Raw genomic sequence first — 24,007 nt, forward strand, 5'->3', positions numbered from 1 at the left:
CTTTCATCCTCAAATAATCTTTATGTAATATTAATAATAATTCTCTACATAGTTTGATTGCTTACCAAACATCTCTCTGAGTGAGTGTCCCAACTCTAGGGGGAAAGACAGTGCAGGTAATATAATTATTATTCCTCCTCCTTTTCAGAAATGAAATACCACCTATGAGATAACTAACTTGGCTAAGGTGGTGGAACCAGCTCTAGAATTCTAATGCATATCTGCATTAAAATTCTGACTATAAACCTTGGGTCATACACCATCTGTTCACCTGATGCTCTGGCAGCCAAGTGAAATACTGGTAGCTAGTGGAAGAGAGCAGTGGAAGGAATAGAGAGAAGCAAAACCCAGGCCTCTGATGACTTTTCTTTCCTCTAGTGTCTGCTTGCTACCTGAACATGGTCACTCTGCCCATCTGGGAGCTGGGGTCCTCGAGCAGGGGCATGTCTCTAAATGACCTGAGGCTGGGCAGACAGTTAGTGAGGCCAGCGAAGCCTCATCTTCTGGGGAGGACGGAGATGAGGGCTGGGACACAGGGGTGCCTGTCCATTATTATGTATGTGCACACTCACATTATGGACCAAATCCACACCAAGGCACATACACATATAAACGCATACAGAATGTGCCACCGCACAAACAGGTGCCACACAGCATTATGCACATACACACTGATATGAAGTTACTGCTGACTCATACACACATTTAAACGTGCACCCAACACATATATCCAGCAACTACTGTGTACACACTGAAACTGAAGTACACTTCTGCTGCACACCAAGCTGCAAGCTTGGATATGTGCGTATATATGTGCAGACACAGCCCTGATGTATGTTTGGCCACATGCACTTATGCATGCACACACACACACAAAACTAAACATGTACACACGATTCCTAATCACTCTCAAGTACACGCACATTCAGTACACAGGAAGAGGTACTCTGTTATAAGCTGTCATGCCCACAGCACAACCCCTAGATCCACAGCGAGATGAATGCTCATGTACAAGCAACACACATGCCCCTTCAAACACATGCACACACATACCCACGCACTTGCAAACGCCTGGGTAACAATCACTCTCGTGCACAGAAAATTTCAAATGCACTGACAAGTTCTATGCACAGAGCGATGCATCGACACACTCAAGTTGTTGCCGGAGCTAAAAGGTTTTTCCCAACCGATGCCCAAGAGAGCGCGCCTCGCTGCGGGCCGGCCCACGTGACCCGGCGGAGAGCTCTCCCGCCCATGACGGGATGGGAAAAGTATGCCCGGGGCGGGAGCCGGCTGAGCTGCAGCTACGGAAGGCGGGACGGCCCAGAGCTTCGTGGCTGCAGACCCGTCTGGACGTGGCCGGCGGCGCTGAGGGTAAGTGTCTGCGCGGTCTGCCCAGTCCGCACCCCCGCCACCCTCCGGCAGGGATGGAAAGTGCGGGAGGGGAGGGGGGATACGCGGTGCTGGCGCGGGTAGGAGGAGGTGGGAGGGAGGGTACTGCCAACACCCCCTCTTTGCAGGCCGGGCAGCCTTATGAATTACAACATGAATTGACATTTATTGAGCGCTTACCGTGTGCCAGGCTCTGTGCTCAGAGGTTTTATCATTGATAGTAATAGCTCGACCATTTGTCCTGCACCTATTTTGTGCCAGGCCCTGCCAGCCCTCCACTTAAGCTCTTTCGTTTCCATGACAACAGGTTATCACCACCTGCAGAAGGGGCACCGGGCTCAGAGACGTTAATGACTTGCTCAGGTTGCACAGCTAGTAGTTGGTGGTAAAGGGATTTGAAGCCTGGTAAGTCTGAGCCCAATACCGGAGCTAACAATCATAGTTACTTATCAAGTGCATTATCTAATTGACTCTTGACAACATTTCTTTAATCAAGTATATCACACAGACAGGCAAGCTGAGATGTGCACCCATTTCTTCACAACTCTCTTCACTCTCCCTCCCCACTACTTGTCTCCAAGCCTTGTCTTATTTACTTTGTTTTTATTTCTCCATCCCCACTGCCACTGCCACTGCCCTATTCCAGGGCTGTTCCTCTCAACTAAACGGTTGCACTGGCTCCCTGCAGCCTCCCAGCCCAGGCCTCTCGCCTAAAGCCTGAATCCTTTGCACAACCTCAGTGCAATGGTCCTCTACCCTTTGACTGCAAAACTCTCCTGCGTGGAACCCTTCAAGGGTCACCTCCTTAGACTGGCCATCTCCCAGAGACCCCACTGAACCAGCAGCAATAGCAACGACAGTGTCCTATATGTGCCAATCCAAGGCTGATGCTCAGTTAGTGTTCCAAGTCCTCTCTGCTCCTCCATTTCTGCCCTCCCATCTGCACAGCTTTTCTCTGATTCATTCCGTTATCTGGTAATCACATCCAGTATGCTCACTTTCAACTGCCGCTCGGCAAACCTTCCACACTTTCCAGAACCTCACTACTGCCCTTCATTCTAATACATCCAGAGCAGCACAGGCTTCCTTTCTTCCCAGATGTCTTACTTCTCCCCATCCCCTAGCAGGGACACAGCCTTGACCGTCTTCCAATCCTTAAGCCTTCAGGTTACCTTTTGTTTTAAATGATACAAAACTGACAATGCTTACCTTAAAAAATTCACACAGTACAAAAAGGTGGAAAGTGAAAAGTAAAAGGTCACACACTCCTTCCCAATTCTGGGAGGTAACCCCTTTAACAAGATGTGTGTCCTTTCAGGAATTTCCCCCACAAACATACATACACATCTCTATTTATCTGTGTCTATCTTGTTTAAACTCAAGGATAAATCGTACTTGACATTCCCTGCTGCAACTTGCTTTTTCACTTAACAGTGTACACTGGCCATCTTTCCATATGTGCGTATACTTTGTTCCCGTGTACAGTGTGTCATTACACAAATGAATTGAGATTTCTTTCACAAGTCTGGGGCATCTCAAACCTACTCTGCCTCCATCAAATATTCAGCAAATTCCCCCAAGAAGTTACTTCTTTCTCTGCAAATCCCTCCATTCTTCCCTATCTTGCTATTCCTCCTCTCATCTTCACCTGCAGATTAGACACAGATGACTGGACCTTCTTTCCTACAGTCCCAGTGTCTGGTGCTTTCTACTCCTGAATGTTCACCATGGGGCAACACAGACCCTTTATATACTCACAGCTTCCCCCACTCCTTCCTCCAGGTCAGAGGACTGCCAAGCTGGCTTTACCTCCATGAGGCGAACTCCTGCATAAGTCAGATTTCTGTTAATCAAATTCTAATCTAGGTTTACTTTTGAAGGGAATTCTATGCCAAATCTTTTTTCAAGGAAATAATCTTCCTTTGGATTTGTGCATTGCTGTAACTGGCTTACTTCTATAACACACACACGCAGCTGCCCTGTTAGTTAAGGCTTTATGTGCATGGGTCCTGTGCCCAAGCAGAGGGGCCGTGATAGAGGGGCACGAGCCCTGGGCCCTGAATCAACAGGCTTGGGTTACATCCCAGCTTTGACCTGGGAAAAATGACTTCACTTTTCTGAGTTCTGTATTCTCTCCTGCCAAATGGGGATGATAGCATCAGCCTCTTAGAACTGTGGGGAGAATTAAAGGAGAAAACGAACATCAGAGCTTTGAAATAAGAACATACACGCAGAACAAACACATGGAGAATACCCTCTTCCTCTAGATCATACGCCAACAAAGGCCATGCATGATACATAAGTGAACAGGATGCATGACATTTAGGAGTGGTGAAGACTTGACACTGAAGAATATAGGTCCTGTGTATTACTTTGCTAGGGCTGCCATAACAAAGTCACAAAGACTGGGTGGCTTCAACAACAAAAATGTATTTTCTCACAGTTCTGGAAGCTAGAAGTCCATGATTAAGGGGATGGCAGATTTGGTTTCTTCTGAGGGCTCTCTCCTTGGCTTTCAGATGGCCACCTTCTGACTGTGACCTCACATGGCTATCCCTTGGTCTGGGTGTCATGTCCTAATCTCCTCTTCTTATTAAGATACTAGTCATATTGGATTAGGGCCCATCCATATGACTTTGTCTGACCTTAATTACCTCTTTAAAGATCTCATATCTAAATACAGTCCCACTCTGGGCTTCTGGGGGTTAGGACGTCAACATATGAATTCTGGGGAAACACAATTCAGCCCATAACACCTTGTCCAAGAGGTAGCCAATTGTTGCCCTGCCAGAATGCTGCAGATCCTCCAGATTCTCAAGAAAAGCTGGAAATCTTTTTTTTTATTTGAAGTATAATTGAGTTATGATATTAGTTTCAAATGTATGACACAGAGATTCAATATTTTTACACACTACAAAATAATCACCACAATAAGTCTAGTTACCATCTGTCACCATATAAAGTTATTACAATATTATTGACTGTATTCCCTATGCTGTACGTTACATTCCTGTGACTTATTTATTGTATAACTACAAGTTTGTACCTCTCACTCTCCATCTGTTTCACCCATCTTCTCCCTTACCTCCCCTCTGGCAACCATCTGTTTGTCCTCTGTATCTCTGAGTCTGTTCTGTTTTATGTTTGTCCATTTGTTTTGTTTTTAAGATTCCACATGTAAGCGAAATCATATGGTATTTGTCTTTCTCTGTCTGACTTATTTCACTTGGCATAATACTCTCTAGGTCCATTCTAGGTCCATCCATGTTGTCACAAATGTCAAGATTTCATTCTTTTTTATGGCTGAGTGATATTCCATTATATATATCTTCTTTATCCATTCAGCTATAGATGGACACTTAGGTTGCTTCCATATCTTGGCTATTGTAAATAGTGCTGCAATGAACATAAGGGTGCATGTACCTTTTCAAATTAGTGTTCTTGTTTTCTTCAGATGTGCATTTTCCCAGAAGTGCAATTTCTGGACCATATGGAATTTCTATTTTTAATTTTTTTAGGAACTTCCTTACTGTTTTCCATAGTAGCTGCACCAATTTACATTCCCGCCAACAGTGCACAAGGGTTCCCTTTTCTCCACATTTTGGCCAACACTTATTTGTTGTCTTTTTGATAACTGCCATTCTGACAAGTGTGAGATGATATCGTGGTTTTGATTTGCATTTCTTTGATGATTAGTGATGCTGAGCATCTTTTCACGTGTCTGTTGGCCATCTTTAGAAAAATGTCTATTCAGGTCTTCTGTCCAATTTTTATCAGGTTGTCTTTTTGCTGTTGAGTCGTATGAGTTCTTCGTATATTGTGCACATTAACTGTTTACCAGATGTATTGTTTGTAAATATCTTCTCCCATTCAGTAGGTTGTCTTTTCATTTTGTGGATAGTTTCCTTTGCTGTGCAGAAACTTTTTAGTTTGATGTAGTCCCATTTGTTTATTTTTACTTTTGCCCTTGGCTGAGGAGGCATATTAAAAAAAAATATTGCTAAGACCAATATCAAAGAGCATACTGCCTATCTTGTCTTCTAGGAGTTTTATGATTCCAAGTCTTTAATCCATTTTGAGTTTATTTTTGTACATGGTATAAGAAAGTGGTCCAGTTTCCCAACATCATCTATTGAAGAGGCTGTCTTTGACCCATTGTATATTCTTGCCTCCTTTGTCATAGATTAATTGACCATACAACTGTGGGTTTATTTCTGGGCTCTCTATTCTGTTCCATTGATCTAAGTGTCTCTTTTTGTGCCGGAACCATACTGTTTTGATTACTGCAGCTTTGCAGTATTGTTTGAAATCAGGGAGCATGATACCTTCAGCTTTGTCCCCCTTTTTCAAGATTGTTTTGGCTATTGTTTTGGGGTCTTTTGTGTTTACACACAAATTTTAGGATTATTTGTTCTAGTTCTGTGAAAAATGCCATTGGTATTTTGATAGAGATTGCAATGACTCTGTAGATTGCCTTGGGTAGTATGGTCATTTTAACAATATTAATTCTTTCATCCGTGAGCATGGTATATCTTTCCATCTGTTTTCTTTCATCAGTGCCTTACAGTTTTCCAAGTACAAGCCTTTTACGTCCTTGGTTAGATTTATTCTAGGTATTTTATTTTGAAATCTTGATTTTAACATAAAATCTCCCAAATTTTACATTGGCAACAATTTCAAACGTTAAAAAACAACAACAACAACAACAAAAAAACCAGAAGCATGGTGCAGTCTATGGTTTGCATAAGGTCATTGATAAGCCAGCTGGTCACCCCTTGTCTAGATTATAACTTCCTCGGTGGCAAGACCATCTTCCATAGTTCTCAGCCAGAGGTCCTTGCACATTACAATCTTAACAAAAATCTGATCACTGAATGACAAAATTCCAATTTTACATCCTTGTTTAAAGTAGGGCACACCCGTAGAAATCCTGCACCTTTGCATTCATGCCATACTGTAAAATCACCTCAGCTGTTACAACTGCCTTCGGTGCCATTTATCCCAAAGCTCACAACTGTTCAACTCCTCACAAGCTCACTGTTCTCACCATTTTACAGATGAGGAAGCAGCAGACCCAGGCCTGCTCATTATTCGTTCTCCCATTATATCTCTCATTGTTTTCATATAGTGCAATTATATCAGAATAACACTACTACTACTGAGTGCTTACTGTGGGCTGTTACTGAATGGTCCTATTTAATATCCACAGTTACTCTATAATGGAAGTATGAGCAATCAAATTACTCATGGAGACATTCCTCAAGACCTCACATAATTCAAACTGGTGTAATTCAATACAGCTGAAGGATGGCAGGTATTTCTGTTCACCCATGAGAATTTCTGTTTACCTATTGGAATAGCCTTGCAAGGTTGTTGACAAACGTTCACACATAAAGTGAAACAATAAATTTTTTTATACCATGCTATTTCTAATTCAAATGATTCAAATAAGACGATACAAATTGCTTTTCCCATTTCACAGACAAGAAAACTGAGAGATTAAATAACTTAACAGAGATCAAACAGCTAGAAAATGACTCTTAACCATTATTTAACCACCAGCTCAGCTCTGTGCTCTTGAAGGCTAGCATTGTGTCAGATCTTTAGAGTTACCCTGAATGCCCATCACAGCCTGACTGGAAGTGACTCCATGGTAACCAGCAAGCCCAGGGAAGTCAAGGAAAACTTAGTGGGCTTCCCTGGTGGTGCAGTGGTTGCAAGTCCGCCTGCCGATCCAGGGGACGCGGGTTCGTGCCCCGGTCCGGGAGGATCCCGCATGCTGCGGGGTGGCTGGGCCCGTGCGCCATGGCCACTGAGCCTGCACATCCGGAGCCTGTGCTCCGCAACGGGAGAGGCCACAACAGTGAGAGGCCCGCGTACCGCAAAAAAAAAAAAAGAAAAAGAAAAAACTTAGCTTTTTCTCCCCAGTCCTTCAGAGTTCAGACTCTGTTCCTCCCCCTCAGTTCCTGGATCTTCAAGCACAGTCCTTTCTACACCTTTCCAAGGAATCATCTAACCCCCAAATTTCCTTCCCCTACCTTCTGTATGGTCCTGGATGCTCCTCAGGGGAGCCTGTATCAAAGAGAAAAGAGGAGCAAGGCTTGCTTTCTCTCCTGGTATAGGTAGGTCAGGTGGGACCCTCAGTATAACCAGATGGTGTGCCCTTTAAAAGCAGCAACCACATCTTTTCATCTTCAGATCCCCAGTATCTGGCCTCCAAGGCAATAAGAATAAGCCACACCATTTATTAGGCAGTCTTTCCAAGCCATGGTACCAAGTACCTGCATACGTGATAGCCCATTTGGCCTCCTGTCACTTGATGAGATAAACACTCTCCCATTGATTCACCTATCTCTGTACTGTGGAGCCTGAACAAACCAAGTGGATCAGGGGTACAGGGCCAAGCCAGACACCCTCATCCTTCCCTCAGGACAGAACGGCAGGAGTGAAGGCCAAGCCTCCCTAGGAATCTCCTTTGGTAGCAACAGACAGAAATAAAACTCAAACTATCTTACCTGAAAATGGAGAATTTATTAGGAGCCTACAGGGGCCTCCACCTGAAATGCCACAGGACTCGGAGGAGATCAGGGTGTTTTTCCGTTGGCTGAACTGCTGTTGGTGACAATTTTAAACAAGGTCTGAATTTTTGTATCATGTTTTGCTTTCAACATCCATCATCTTGTTTGCTTTTCAGAAGGACAAATAATAGCTAATGCTCTTATATCTCTTCCACATGGCAGGCCTTACTCTAGGAAAATTAAATCCTCATAAAAACCTTCTAAGGTAGGTACTATTATTATCGTCCTCATTTTGGAGAGGATGAGGATGAGGGAGAGAAGATAAGTAACTTGTAGAAGGTCCCACAGCTAGTTGGTGGGATTTCAACTCCAGCAACTCTGCTTCCATCTAATACAATACCCACCGTGTGGCTATCAAGCACTTGAAACGTGGCCAGTGCTGCAAGTGTGAGATACACACTGGGCTTCGAAGACTTAGTGGCACTTAAAGAATGTAAAATGCCTCAACAATTTTTACATTGATTACATGTTGAAATGATGATATTTGAGATATACCGGGCGAAATAACATATGAAAATTAATTTCACCTGCTTCTTTTTACCTTTTTCACGTGGCAGTGAGACCGCTTAAAATGACACATGCGTCTCACATCCTCCTCCTATTGGGCAGCGCTCTGGTCGGCCACTTGGAGGCCGGCCCTCAGGAGAAGCTGGATACAGGGCTCTGAACACCCTCGGGCCTCCTCGCCCGTCTTCACACCCCACACGTCAGCTGCCTGCTTCTCTCACTGCGGTCCTTGGTCTCCAGGGCGGAAAACAGCTGTGGGCAGGTCCAAAGCTTGACGGCTTTGGCTTCAGCCGCCCGGGAGCCTGACTCTAGCCCTCACTTCGAGGACTTAAGTCCCAAGTGAAGCAGCCAGGGACCCAGAGGGTGGGCTCCACGCCCACCACATCACATGCCACGCGTGTTGGTGTGTAAGAGTTTGGGCGTATCTGTCAGAAAGTACACCTTGGTGGCGGTAACGCAGGGCCCACCACGCTGACTTCCGCGGTGCCGTTCGAGTTCCCGCTGAGACAAACCTCGCGAGATCCTGGCTCCCGTTCCGTCATTAGGTCTTGCTTTGGTATTGGACCTCTTTATCTAGACTGAGCCAAAAACAGGGGCACGGGGGTGGGGAGAGGAGAAAACAGCAGATCAAATATTTTCTGAGGCCTCTTGGCAAGTGGGCCCCATGACTTTTAATCCTCTGTATGTAGACTCAGTGCTGGAGTGTTTCCAAATGGGCATCGGTCTCCAGATCCCAGGAAAGGGGGCTGGCTCCGTGAGCACTGCGGGGGGAGCGGCAGCCAGACCCTTTCTCCTCCCATTGGCCTCTGTCAGCTTCTCAGAGAAGCTGTTTCCAATTTGCTTCTTGGAATTCAGGGAGGGCATGGGGTGTTTTCGGAAATTTCGCTCCCATCAAAGCGAATTTTCAGTGAGCTTCATCTGCGAGCAAGCGTCACCCCAATCCCATCACCAGCCCTTTCCTTTTAACTGCAAACGCAGGGAGAATTGCCCGGCTGCATCAGGCTCAGGTGTCCTCCACCTGAAACACCCCAGGGGCTCCTAGTGGGAGGTTAGGACTGCACGCTGTTAGTTCCGCTGCAGTTGGTGGCAGTTACGATTTTTAACAAGGCTCTAACTTTTGTATCGTGTTCTGCTTTCAACATTGGTTATCTAGTTTGATTCTCAGGAGAACTCTGTAAGGCAGATGGGGTGAGGGTTATGATCTCCATCTTACGGGTGAGAAAATGAGGCCTGGCTAGGAGGAAATGACTTTTTCCACGTGGCCAGTGAGTTATAAAACCAGGCCTGGGACCCACATGTTCTGAATCCAAGACCAGTGTTCTCCTTGGGTTTCCCTCAGTAGCCAAGTGTGGTTTCGTCATCCTTTTGCTCCCTTTGCTCTTTTGTTACACGAGTGACCATTTCATTCAAGGCCATTGAACAGCTGTGAGTTGAGCTCTTACTGTGGGCAGGGCAGACCCTTTGCTAAGCTGTGGCCATAACAGAGAGCAAGACAGGCAGGGCCTCTGCATTCCTGGACCTTCCACTCCAGGGCAAAGACAGATAACAGAAAGTTAATGAGCCAAGGAACAAAAAATGTATAATCACAACTTGGGCCAAGTGCTTTGGAAGGAGTACCAGGGTGGTCTGAGCAAACAAGCAGGGGTGGGCCTCTCTGAGGAAGTATTAGCCCTGAGACTTGAAACATGGGGCAGGCAGCTATCTGACGGCTTCTGAGGGAGAGGGTTACTGTATCACACTCGGGGCTAGAAGCTTTGAATACATTATCTTATTATTCCTGGATGAACTCCATGAGGTAGGTATACTATTATTCCATTGGATATAGTTGAGGAAACTAAGTGGCTGTGTTTCCCACAGCTCTTAGTCACTGAGTGAAACACCATCCCTACCTGTCAGTGTGTCCATCCTCATAACCAACAGGTCAAATTTATTTGAGCACAATTTATATCTTCTGGTCTCCAAGGGAGATTGTGCAGAACTCAGGCTCAGCCACGTTGCTCAAGGCCCAGACAAGTGTCCCTGGAGTTTCCACATTCCGGTAGAGGCATTGAGAGACCCATATCCGCACTGCTGGCCCTTCTCACATCACAGTCTGAATAGAGGGCCCTTGGGAGGGAACCAGGGGTTCATGTCCTGAGAGCTAAGGGCAAGAGCAAGGAGGAGGAAGGCTCCGCCTCTGACAGGGGACCTCAGGCTGGGGCCCTTTCAGTATCTAGTGTTTTCCTAGAACCCTTGTCTTTACGAAGCATGAGCTACTTAACTCAGAGATGAGGAACCCAGGGACTGGGTAAATTAAAACCAGACTAAAGAACTTCATCCCAGCTTAGCACCTCCTGATTCCATTTTGGGGGTTGAGCCAAGTAACATTTTTTTCCCCTCAGCAGGAAGACTACCAGGCAGCCTTCCCTGGTCAACTTACACCAGCAAGGACAATTTAGGAACTAAGATAGTTTTTTTAAAGGTGAAGAAGGACTAATGCTTATTTTTTCTTATCAATTGAACAGACATTTATGGAGTACCTGCTGTATGCAAAATATTCTGCAAGCCCCCTCCCTGGAATGGGGGTAGGGGCCCTCTGCTCCAGGAGGTCAAAGGAAGGAGGGATTAGAATTGGATCGGGTTTGGGTTAGAAAAACTGGGGAAAGGAGAAAACTTCTTTGAATCCAGGGGTATCAGGGCCCTTTTGGATTTAGGCCACAGCCTTGTTTTCTCTTCACCGTGAATTTTCTTCAGGGCGGAGTCTGGGTCTCAAACACGCATTAACCAAGCAAATATTTCTTGAATACCCACCGTGAGCAAAGAAGTTGGAAGCCCTGGGGATATAGCTGGTGTCCCTGCTCCCATGGGGCTTCCATTTTAACGGGAGAGGCCCAGTAAGTGGGCAAGCAGACAAATGCAGTGAATACAGGTGAGATGTAAGGGCTGGAAAGACAGGACAAGGAGCTGGGCTCCAAAGGGAGAGCTGTCTGAGAGGAAGGCCTTGGAGGAAGTGACATTTAAACTGAAACACAATAGATAAAGAGCCAGCATGCCAAGAGGGTGGGCCCCCGGGTTGCAGGCAAAAGGGTGAAATGGAGCTTCGCCTGAAATGGGGGGGAGTGCAGGAAGAGGGGGAAGAACCAGGGTTAGGATGGAGGCAGGGGGCCATTTCCTTTAGGGCCGCATCAAGGGTTTGCTATTTGCAGCCAGCAGCCACTGGAGCAAGACCGTCCAGGAAGTGATGTGGCTGAGTTATGTTTGTAAAGGATCTCTCTGGCTTGGGCTTGGAGAGTGCCAGTGGAGGCAGCAAGAGACAAGGCTGGAGGCTCTCGACGGCTCTAAGCAAGGAATGAGGTGATGAGGCTGAAGGGGAGGTGCTTTGTACACCCTGGTCTTTTGGTTCACACCCCGTTAATACTCCAAAGGGGCATCCCAATGGTGGGATGTCAGGGCTCAGAGGCTGCTCCCCATCACCTTGGCTAAACCACGTGTGGGCCTCTCAAAGGACAGGAGGTTTCCTCAAGCATCAATCTCAAGTACCCTGAAGGAGAAAAAGCATCACTTTTACATTTTCTTAACCATGTATTTTATATGATATAATAAAAGATGAGACATCAAAGAAATTTCTCTGTTGCTGTGTGTGGCTTTGGCCTATGCTTCAAGGTCTCTTCTGTAATTTCAGATATTTAGGAAGAAAAATCCAAAAAACACTGACATAATGGAAAGCATTTGGGCGTTAAGGTCTGCCAAACCCAAGTTCAAATGTAACTTCTGCCATGAACAAGTTGTTTAAACATGAGCAAATTTACCTCTCTGAGCTTCAGTTTACTTTTCTATAAAACAGGAAAAAAAAAAATAGCAGAGAAGGGAACAAGGCATAGTACATTACATATAGTCTTCAGAGCCCCTCAGACACACGTTCGAATGTTCTCCCCAGTACTCGAATTGTGTGATTTGGGGTAAAATCATTTCACTTCTCAGACCCTCTGTTTCTTTTTTTTTTTTTTTAATATTTTATTTATTTATTTTGGCTGCATTGGGTCTTAGTTGTGGCACACGGGATCTTCGTTGAGGCATGCGAGATCTTTCTTTGCAGCATGCAGGCTTCTCTCTAGTCGTGGCACGCGGGCTCCAGGGTATGTGGGCTCGCGGTTGAGACTCGCGGGCTCAGTAGTTGTGGCGCGCAAGCTTAGCTGCCCCGCGGCATGTGGGAACCTAGTTCCCCGACCAGGGATCGAACCCATGTCCCCTGCATTGGAAGGCAGATTCTATACCACTGGACCACCAGGGAAGTCCCCAAGCCTCTGTTTCTTCCTCTGAAAAACGGGACTATAAGTTTACTGCCTTCATAGGGTTTATTGTAAACTTCAAATAAAATAATTCCAATAAAGAGCTTTGCACAGTGCCTGGAAGTTTGTAGGTGTCCAGTTAAGTCAGTTTGCTTCTGCCTCAGTTTCCCTGTCAGTAACCAATGAGGTTGGCTTAAATGGCCCGTTGGGGCTCTCTTCAAGTTTGTCATTCTAAGTTTATTTTTAAGCCCCAGCAAGAGTTCACCTGTCTGGATGCCTTACAGCCTTGGCCCCCCTCCAAGCCCTCATCCCCAGGTTTTTTCACCACTGTGGTGTGGAGAGTAGGCTGGGAGCAAGGCTATTTGGAGCTGGTTTTTTCAGAGGTGCCCCGGAGACAAGGAGACACTCTGCTCCCTCCCTCTAGGTTTGGAACCAGAACCTAGTCTCCCCGCCTTTATTTCCAAAACAGTTCCTGGCTCGAGCTGCTTCAGGAACCTCCAGGCTCCAGCTCTGAGAAATCCCTTCCTCCCTGCGTGTTCCAGAGCCTCCGCCCCGCCACTGGGGCCCACCCTGGGCCAGCATCACTAAGCGGGATCACTCAGTGAGCCCGCCTCTCAGCTCACTTCCTCCGCCCTCCCTCCCTCCCTTGTCCCAAATATTCGCAGGTTGCAACTTTCCAAACTATTTCAAACCTGCTTTGAGAAGTCGGTTTCTCTTCTGGGGCCCCAGATGTGTCCCAGCTCACAAGTAACACTAAGACCAGTTTTGTAAGATTCTCATCAAATAGACAAGGGAAGGAGATGGAGATTCCTGGGGCCTGGGGAGTGCCTAGGACAGTTTTCCAAAGTCCATCATGCATGTAACTTCCACGGAGTTTGCCTCCCACCTCCCACTATCACATATGCAGCCCATGTGGAGCCCAGGTGGCACCAAAGGTGAGACTTCTTCCTGTCCCCCAGTGCGGGTGTAAGACTGGCTGGACCACCTGCCCCCCTTCTCAGCTCACCTCTTTCCAGGCTGAAGGAACGAGGGGAAGGAGAAGTAAAGGGACAGACAGCAGGGGGATTCTTGTTTCTTGGCAGGAACAGGGCTAAGCTCCTCGGCCCTTCTGGGCCTGGCAGACAGGGATGTCTCTTTTGTTGGGGACCTTCTGCGGGGCTCCTTGGCGGTTCCCAGGTTGAGCCCTCTGACTGTAACAGCCGTGAAGCGGGCCACCACACTTTCTTTTGCCGGCAAGTGCAGGCCTCACCCTCAGCTTCTGGTTTTCGGGTATCCACCCTGCATGGTTATCACTGCTGGGCCCCTCACTTTCTGTCCTGGTGCCTCCAGCTCAGGCCGGCTGGGGCTGCGGAATGTCTGGCACCTTCTGTCTACCAGGGAAGGCAGGCGAGAAGGCAGGCGAGAAGGCAGTCAGCAACTGAGAGCTCTCTCTTCCCCCTTTCAGGCAGCAACCAGCCACTTTCCCACCCACCAGCTTCCAGAGGCAGGGCTCAGATTCATTCCCACGCCTCCTCCCCTTCCCCACCACACGGGTTGCATTTTATTCAGTAAAATCCAAGAGTGCCCAGAGTTCTGGAATGAGCTCTCAGATTCTTCCTTTGTCATTTCTTCACTTGGCCTGACCTCTCAATTGAGCATATAGCCTCTCGTGAGTCCCGGTGCTCAGGTGAGAATTTTGATTTTAAACACCCTCCTTCCCTGACCCACTAAGTCTTTCTTTGCACCCTCTCCCGAGGGCTAGATATCCAGACCTAACCTGTGCCCCTGTCAAGTCCCTTTCTTTACGTTGTGCCACAGGCCTTCCTTGCGTCCTAGCAGATGCTCTGTCCCAGGGTCCCTGGCGCTGTGGCCCTGTCTGGGGGGTTCCAAGGTTTCCATGCTTATTTGTGGAGCCTTGCTCAAGATTCTTTAATAATGGGTGTGCACTGCCACAGAAGACAGTGTTCTCTGTGCAAAAGGGATATTAGAAAGGGGTATAGAGGCATGAAAAATGTACTATCACCAAACGGAAACTTTTTTCTTCAATTCATCAGGATTACAGAAACTGAAAAGACAGTAACTTTGTTACTATGTGATGTCATGTTATTTAAGGCAGTATCTGGTACTAGATCATCTCTACCTAGCCAGGGACACCTCTGTGACCTTTATTCTCTGAGGTCCAGAGAAGGAAAGTAACTTATCCAAAGTCACCAGGTTGGTGAGCCTTGGAGCTGGAACTAGACCAGGCCCCCAAGTGGCTGCACAGCGCTGTGCTGTGGTCTCCCCTCCTCTCCCTGGCAGGGGAGGCCTGGTCTTCTCTCGCCTTCATCTGTTCCCAGGGTTAAAGATTTGGAGGGGTCAGGAGGAAAGGTAGAATCGGCCTGTTTCCAGAGGTGGCGCAGTGGTCTGGACGGGCTCCCAGGCCTCAGGCAAAGCAGCATGTGAAGGGAAGGGAGGTTGGGGGCCCAGGAGGGAACTGTGAGCTCCAAGGGTGAGACCTGAGCGGTGGTCCTCCCCTACTGCCAGTGCCACGGCTGCGGGGAGCCCCCTCATGCCTGAAGGCTGTGATGAGGCAGCTGAAGGCTGTGCGGGAACGGAGAAGCCAGCAAGACTTCATATCTAGTAAGAGAGGGCCAAGTGGAGTCTGAAAGTCTCAGTCAGCATCAGAGGTGAAGGGGCTTAGAAATCATCTAGCCCAGTGGTCCTCAAAATGCGTCCGTGAACCGACAGCATCAGTGTCCCTCACATACCACACAATAATGCAAATCTTCCAGCCGCAACGCAGACCTACCAAATCACAAACTCTGGGGGTGGGACCCAGCAGTCTGGGTTTGGACAAGCCCTCCAGGTGGATCTGATGCATGCTCGAGTGTAGAAACCAACCCCTTATTTTTCAGTGGGGGGAACTGAGGCCCAGAGAGGGAAAGGGGCTTGCTTAAAGTCACAAAGCCAGTTACCACTTCAGAGCTCACCCTAGAGGCAAGAAGTCATACCTGGAATGTTCTCTCTCCTGGTTTCATTCCAGGGAGAGAGGCTGTTGGTCACAAAGTGACTGAGCCAGTTTGTTGAGAGATCTTGAACAAGTGGCTTATTTCTGCTCTGGACCTTGGCTTCTGCATCTTCCCGGTGAGGGGCTGGAGGTAGATAATGTCTGGGCACATAACACTCTGGTCTCTGGTGTGATCATGCCCCAGCCTTAAGGACATGGTGTGAAATTAAGACATATTGAGGCTTGCAAATTGTCCCCCAAAAAATTACATCCCACACGTCTTTTCCAGGAAGCTATTACACCAAATGTGCCACCAAAATGAGAGAGTGAAAAAATAAAATAAAATAAGAGAAAGACATGGGATTCGTAAAGCAGGAGATACAACGCAGGAGAGAGGCAAAGACAATTTCCATGATGGTTATAAAGGAAAATCTTGGGATGACAGCTTAGCATGTACAAAGGTTGGAAAAAGAGAATGGAGGGCTTCAGGACTTATGTCTTTAGGAAAATAAATGGAAGAGGTAAATTATCTGATACGTTTGATAATGTAGAAAATAGTGGTGTAGAGAACTAAGCAAATAAAATTATTAATATCTCCAGTAAGAAAAGTGTGTATAAGAAAGGAAGTATAATTATAGTTCAGTGCTTAGCTTAGCAGTAAACAAGACACAGTAATTCAGAGTGAATTTTGATTCAGTCAAAGATTATATCTGAACTGCACAGGGGAGAGAAAACAGGGTCCTAGAGTGACGGGAGAGGGCTGAATCCTCATCTGTCACATACAGGAGTTCAAAAGGAAATGTCCAAAATTGATAAAAAGAAACCATGTAAGCATATTGTCTTTTAATGTCAGTAAATGCCAGAAGAAATACCCAAAAGAGTTTGGAGCGGGGGAGGGTTGAGGGGTGGGTAGGAAGATCACACACAATTTTTCATTATAAGCTTTATGGTATTATTTGACTTTATAACAATGTGAGTGTATCATTTTTATTATTTTTTAACTGGGAAAAAAGAAAAAAAAAAAGCAGTGTAGCCTGAAGCAAAGCACACAAGCTCTGGATTTGCACAGCCTCGTTCAAATCCCAGCCCTGCCAACTGCTAATTGCCTGACTTAGTCACGCTGTGAACTTCTCTGAGCCCCCATTTCCTCTCCGTATCTATTCGGTAAGGATGCCGTGAGATTAAGTAACGTGTGGAAAACTCTTAGCCCAGGCCTAGTGCACAGGGAGCCCACCACAGAGGAGCTGTGCCCACGGCCCACCGGTGCTGCTGAGGCTTGGGGCACCTTCGCTCAGAGCTGACACCTCACTTCTCACCCACCAATGTGCTGCCCCAAATCCTCTGGGAGAGGCAGCCTAGTTGCAAATCACCGCCTGCATTTGGAAGTATTGATAACTTGTAACTTTCCATTCATGCCACATATTTGAATGAAACCATGGATCGGTTCTCTCCATCCACAGCTCCTCCCCAGCAGCTGTCACTGGCTGTCAGTCCTGCCACTCTGGAGCGTGACAGTGTGAGGACATGTGCCTCCCCCGCAGGAGCCCTCCCAAGGGTATTCTGAGTCCATGACTCAGCTCAACCAAATATGTCCTCAAGATGTGATGACACTGTCCAGCTACTTGTATGTGATGTGGGAGATAGGAAGGATCAGAAATGTAACTGTGTCTCTCCCAGATGCCCTCTCCTCCTCTTGATGCCTTTCTGACTGACCCCCAGTTAGCTCACAGCTCTCTTGCCTCCCATAGGTGACCACCATGATCCCCTGGGTGCTCTTGGCCTGTGCCCTTCCATGTGCAGCCGACCCGCTGCTTGGTGCCTTCGCCCGCAGGGACTTCCAGAAGGGCTCCCCTCAACTCATCTGCAGCCTGCCTGGCCCCCAGGGCCCACCGGGCCCCCCAGGATCCCCAGGGACCTCAGGAATGGTCGGAAGGATGGGCTTTCCAGGCAAAGATGGCCAGGATGGCCAGGACGGGGACCGGGGGGACAGCGGAGAGGAAGGTAAGAAGCCCAGTGCCTGTCTCTCCTATCCCCACCTGGGGTTGACAACATCTGACACGAAAGGGGTTTGCAAAGTTATGAAAACTAATGTGAATTCCATTTCATTGTAAACCAAATTAATGTGTCTTTAAAAAACAGAGCAGTATATTCTCTGGAAAGGAACAGTGAGCATCAGATCTTCTGTTCCTGCCCCAGCTGCACCGTTGATTTGCTGAGTGACTTTAAGCAAGTCTCCTGAAATATTATTCAGAACTCTTTCAGTCGCAAGTGACAGAAACCCAATTTATAGCCCCAAATGGAATTTATTGGCTCATACAACTAGTAAGTCCAAGAGCTGAGCTTCAGGAATAGCTGGGTCTAGGAGCTCAAATATTGTTGTCAAGGCTTTGCTTCTCTCGGTGTGTTGGTTTTGTTCTCATAAAGGTTGGAAGTTATGAAACGCCCACTGGTGGGCTCAAGCCTACCTCCTCATGGCTTGATCCACAGAGCAATTCTCAGGATGACTGAGTCTCCTTGATCACATGTGCATCCTGGACCAATCCCTTTGACTATGGAGGTTAGGTACCACCATTTGCTAGGACTGGGTCAAGTGCCCACCCCTTGGTGTGTGTGAGTGTGTGGTGACAGCAGTTGGCCACTGTGACTGACAGCCTCCCTAGGACCACATGAAGTAGTGAAGGGCAGTTTCCCGAAGGAAGGGGTGCCAGGCAGGTAGCAGACAAGTTGGATACTGTCTACAGCCCTTCTCATCCTTGACATTCCTTATATCTCTGAACGCTTACCCCAGTAACCAAGCACTTTTCAGTGTCAGCAGCATCCCAAAGTGTACATTTAGAGCATTAGTGAAATCATAATTTTTATTTGTATGGCATTTTAACATTGACAAAGCACTTTTGAGTATGCTGCTCATTTGCTGGTATAGCAATACCATCCTATGGATGAGGTATTCTTATTATCCCCATGTTACAGATGAGGACACAAAATCAGAATGATTAAGTTGAGAACAGCACGTCGTAGCTGCAAGAACTTAAACTTTGTAACAAACCTGGATACCAATTTTGACAAATTACCTCGCCCGTCTCCAAACCTCAGTTTCCTCTTCTCTAAAATTGGGATTATAACAGGACCTACCTCACACGGGTGCAGTGAAGATGAAATAAAATAACATGTGAAGCACCTGTCTCAGAGTAGACATACAATAAATGGTAGTTGCCCCTTAATAGACATGCTGAGCTCACACCACAGGCTGGTAGCAGACTCCAAATCCAGGCCCTTTCCTACCAGATCAAATTAATTCCTCCAAAAGCACCTCCTTTCCAGAAGAATAACTATAAAAATAATGATAATGGCTTTGACTTAAGGGGGGTCAGAGTATGTCAGGCACTGGACAACATAGTTCCCATTTCCTGACCACGGTGATCAATTCGGATCTGAGCGTGTGCTCCAAGCAGAGCCAGCCAGAGTTTGCATGACATTTTATGACATGATCCATCATCCTTATGAACCCTAAGAGAAACAGGATATCTCTGCTCTTGACTTTCCCCACCTTGATTAAGAACTCTGAGGATGTAGGTTTGGGGCTGTTTTGGCTGTCTCTTCTGCCATGTATTGAGTCTCTGCTGAGAATTAAGCCAACACACCAAGGAAGGCAGTGTTGAGAGATGCAGAGTCCTGACACACATAACCCAGATAAAGCTGGGTCTTCCTGGGACCAGTCATAGGACAGGATAATCTCCAACCACCCTCCCCCTGACATACACATACAAACCCACCTCCAGAAAGGTCTTGACAAGTAAAAGTCAGCTTTTCCAGAAGTTTCTCAAAAAAGGAAATCAAAAAGGAAGCACACACCATAACACGTCATAAAACTTCCTTATCTATTTGTCTTCCCCAAAAACTCCAATCCAAAATCACCCCGTCTTTATTCCTCCTCTTCTCATGGTCCTTTCTCCCACTTTTCATTTATTTTCATTTTTTCAAAGAACAGCTTTTTGACCTTTCTTAGTTTTATTTTTTCCCCATTCCTTTTATTTATTTTTAATTACACGTATACTACACAAATACATTTTCATTGTAATATATTCAAACAGTATAAATAAAGCAAGATTTCTTCTTAATTCTTACCCCTCGTCATCCTCCTTTCATCCTCCAAAGGTAACCACTATTAATTGGTTAAATGTATAAGCTCCCCGGCCTCTTTCATATAGTTACATGTATGTATCATAATACCAAACACTTCCAGGCACTCAGCATAAGCAATCCGTTGCTGGAAACTAGATGTTCAGTGAGAAAATGCTATTTGGAAATCTATTTCCCGGTTACTTAAAATAGGAAAAATTTAAATGCATTACACGTTAACACAAAACTCTAAAGCACAGAAAAATCCCTGTATGTGTACAAGTAAGGAGCCAAGTACCTTGTTACGATGTGAAATATCTGCAACGTTACCTGCTGATCACCCAGTTTGTAGGATGGTTAACGAACACTTGCTCTGTGTGCTGTGATGCTAAGACACTGCTTAGCACCTGGCAACCCCTCCAGCAGCAGGCTCCCTGACTGACATCTGGCATCTACCCACAGCTCTGCCAGTCTGCCAGTTGTATCAACCGTACCACCATTGTGTTTGGATGTGACTCCAGTCGTTACCCAGATACAGTTTGTATAAAATGTTGTATTGAGTTTGGGAGACATAAATATAAATGTTTCCACATAATCATCAACCAAAAAATGTTGTATTGAGAGAAATGCACATTATTAGAGTATGGGTATTAAAAACCCAGAGGTGTTCTGCAGACACATATTACTGTGAAAACGTAATACTGTGAAAATGTTCTGCAGGCTATACCAAGTGTATTTAACAAGTGTTTACTATGTGCCAGGCACTTAAATGGGTGTACAAATAGCGTTGTGGTTTCCTCTGAACAAAAAGAAGTTTCTGCCACCTGCTTGTTCCTCTTCACAGTGTAGTTTAGAGAAGTTTTCAAACAGTGCATGCAAATCTGCCTCATTTTTTAAACTCCTGCAGAGAATTGCACATAATGGATGGACCATCATTTTTCTCATTATCTCCCTTTGGTTGGGCATTTAGTTGTTCCTAGTGTTTTGCTATTGTAAGCAATGCTGCTGTAAAAACCCTTGCCCTTGGGGCTTCCCTGGTGGCGCAGTTGTTGAGAGTCCGCCTGCCGATGCAGACACGCGGGTTCGTGCCGTGGGCCGGGAGGATCCCACATAATGCGGAGCGGCTGGGCCCGTGAGCCATGGCCGCTGGGCCTGCGTGTCCGGAGCCTGTGCTCCGCAACGGGAGAGGCCACAGCAGTGAGAGGCCCGCGTACCGCAAAAAAAAAAAAAAAAAGCCTTGCCCACGTGGGCAGGGATCTTGGGCACTGGGCAGGGAGTTCACTAAGGTCAATGGTTTGAAGTCAAGAGGCTTCTTGCAATTCTTGTCTCAACCCATTACCAGCAGAGCCGGGGGAAGGATTGACCTGGCAGACAAATCAGACTCTTCCTTAGAAGGCAGGACAAGGGGAGGGCGTGAATTGTTACAAGTTATTTTTGCCCTGATCCACATGATTCTGGAAGGTATGTGTCACATTCGCATTTTCCAGATAAGAAGGGAGAAGTGCCCCTGGTTGTACCATCAGGATTTGCACCCATTTCTATGCGACTCCACAGCCTTCATGTTCTTTCCCTTATCCAAAGGCTTGTGCTCTAAGGATGGAAAGCCCAGGCCAACGGCCTGTGCCTAGTTCTCTGAGGTCCCCTCCGTAACACCAGCTGCTCTGTCTTCCAGGTTCACCTGGCCGGACAGGTAACCGGGGAAAGCCAGGACCAAAGGGCAAAGCAGGGGCCATTGGGCGGGCCGGCCCTCGCGGCCCCAAGGGGGTCAGTGGTGCCCCAGGAAAGCATGGCACACCGGGCAAGAAGGGGCCCAAGGGCAAGAAGGGGGAGCCCGGACTCCCGGGCCCCTGCAGCTGCGGCAGTGGCCACGCCAAGTCAGCCTTCTCCGTGGCAGTGACCAAGAGCTACCCAAGGGAACGGCTGCCCATCAAGTTCGACAAGATCCTGATGAACGAGGGCGGCCACTACAACACGTCCAGTGGCAAGTTCGTCTGTGGCGTGCCAGGGATCTACTACTTCACCTACGATATCACGCTGGCCAACAAGCACCTGGCCATCGGCCTGGTGCACAACGGCCAGTACCGCATCCGGACCTTCGACGCCAACACGGGCAACCACGATGTGGCCTCGGGCTCCACCATCCTGGCTCTCAAGCAGGGTGACGAGGTCTGGCTGCAGATCTTCTACTCAGAGCAGAATGGGCTCTTCTATGACCCATACTGGACCGACAGCCTCTTCACGGGCTTCCTCATCTATGCCGACCAGGACAACCCCAATGAGGTGTAGACAGGCCAGTGCTGGGTCACCGAGGAGGGCACCAGCTCCTGAGCTTGGGCTTCCAGAGCAAGACCCCTAAACTGTCTGTTGGGAACTGGAAGTTGGGAGCTTCTAACCTCTGGCCGACCTCCTCTGCCCCTCTGTTCCTCCACCATTAAATCCAAGCTTTTTAATTCATCCTTCCATCTATCCATTTGCTAATTTTCTTAATATGTACTATGTGGCGGGCACTGTGCTACACTCCAGAAGGTACCTCTGTGACAAGACAGACGGTGGTTCTCTCCTCGTGGGGCTTACATTCTAATGGGAGAAAAAATTTACAAACAAACCAACAAATAGTATAATTATTGTGGCAAGATGGAGATGCACATGCCATGGTTGAGAGTAATAGAAAGAACAGGAGACAGGGAAAAGGGTGAAATTGTTTTTTTAGATATCATCTTTTGGGGTTTACTTACATAAAGTCTACAAATCTTAACTGGACAGCTCAATGAATTTTCACATATGTACACACCTTGTCACCTCCATGTAGATCAAGAACAGAATATCTCCAGCCGCGCCCCCCCCAACTCCTCAAGGCTCTCTGAAGTCCCCTCCAAGTCAGTACCAAGAAGAAGTTAATTTTTAAGCTGGGCCCTAAAACAGGAGATATAGCAAGGCAAAGGGGGAGGGGTGTCCTGGCAGAAAGAGCGGCAGGTGTGGAGGAAAGAGCTTGGCACACCTGTGGAACTGGCTGAAGGCCAGAAGGATGGGTGAGTGAGAAAGGAGATAGGGACCTGAGGTGCGAGGCTGGAAGGTTACACGGAACCTCACAGGTCGTGGCAAAGAGTTCATTCAGCTCAAGAAAGCAGGAGTGAGCGTGACAGTCATACAGGGATAACCTTGAATCTGCTCCACGCGTGAGGCAAGTCAGTGTCACACTTAAGCCCTTCACTATTAGTAACAAATCACCTGCAGGACCGCTTCTCAATCAGTGAGGTACTTGGGTTACCCCAGCATGCCTGAGAACCACTGGGCGGACGTGAGTAGCATACAGATGAATCTCTTCCCCCGCCCCAGGGGTTTCCAGCGTACAGGGACCTGAGTGGCTGGTGCTGAGAAGCCTCCCACGTTGATTGCTGGAGAGAACTTTCTGATGGAACCGCAGGTCCCTGGCAGATTGGGTTGACCGTCTTCTAGCTGGAAAAGTGGGGCTGGGGGGCAAAGGAAAGGAAAGGAAACACTGCCTGAGGTGGTCCTGGAAGGGGTGGACCCCTCCGTAAATGAAATGGAGTTTACTTAAAATAATTCCATTCTCTTTAGGCCACAAAACATATGAGTTTGGGATGGGTCTGAGAAACCCAGGAAGGAGTTGGGGGCCCAAGCAGATTAGTGTGTGGTTGGGGTCCTGCCCAGCACCCCTGTAGGAAAGGGCCAGCTTCTGAGCTCGAGGCATTTTTGTCTATGAACAATTCTTTTGTCTTTTCCTTTCTTCTTCTTTATTTTACATTCTTAAAAAGAGCACCTTTAGCCACTTCCTCTTCCTACCTCCAGGGATTAAAGCATTTGAAGGCAGTTGACTCAACTCTGTGAAACCTCGGTAATAAATGCAGCCTGAGCAAGATGGGCAGGACCCTGAAGCTCTGTGGTTGCCACTTCTGGGCCTGACCTAAACCCATGTCCCCTTGGCAGCCTGCCAGGGAATCCCCAGGAGGGGGACAATGGGGTGAGGGGAGCCTTAGCACTCTTTGTAGGGGATCGGGCAGGTGGAGGCAGAGGCCTTGCAGGACCAAGTTCTGGGGTCTCGTCTTCCTTGGATGTGGCCCAGGACTGCTGGAAGTGGTGAGGTAGGAGCGCTGGGTTGGTGGCAGGTGGGCAGAAGTAGGTGACACAGTTGAGAGGGGTCTCTGGTAGCCAGT

At 47.3% G+C, this 24,007-nt stretch overlaps 1 protein-coding gene across 2 annotated transcripts; it reads left to right on the forward strand.

Moving 5' to 3' along the window:
* The first annotated feature begins 1,325 nt into the window (after positions 1-1,325).
* On the forward strand, positions 1,326-22,297 carry C1QTNF2 (C1q and TNF related 2). Of its 2 annotated transcripts, XM_032627547.1 has the most exons (4): positions 1,326-1,374; positions 1,700-1,797; positions 17,462-17,714; positions 21,505-22,297. In XM_032627547.1, exons 3-4 carry the CDS (start codon positions 17,471-17,473, stop codon positions 22,116-22,118), a joined length of 858 nt encoding a protein of 285 aa, XP_032483438.1. In that variant the 5' UTR covers positions 1,326-1,374; positions 1,700-1,797; positions 17,462-17,470; the 3' UTR covers positions 22,119-22,297. The 2 variants fall into 2 exon arrangements, with proteins under 2 accessions (XP_032483438.1, XP_032483439.1); XM_032627548.1 differs by lacking the exon at positions 1,700-1,797 and having other exon boundaries at positions 1,328-1,374; positions 21,505-22,283.
* Positions 22,298-24,007: the final 1,710 nt, after the last annotated feature.

The sequence above is a fragment of the Phocoena sinus genome, chromosome 3 (genome assembly GCF_008692025.1).
Source record: "Phocoena sinus isolate mPhoSin1 chromosome 3, mPhoSin1.pri, whole genome shotgun sequence".
Taxonomy (NCBI): Eukaryota; Metazoa; Chordata; class Mammalia; order Artiodactyla; family Phocoenidae; genus Phocoena; species Phocoena sinus.

Coding starts and splice junctions, on each gene's coding strand:
- C1QTNF2 (XM_032627547.1), top strand. CDS start 17,471: ATGATCCCCTGGGTGCTCTTGGCCTGTGCCCTTCCATGTGCAGCCGAC. Junction 17,715..21,504: donor GGGGGACAGCGGAGAGGAAG/GTAAGAAGCCCA, acceptor TCTGTCTTCCAG/GTTCACCTGGCCGGACAGGT.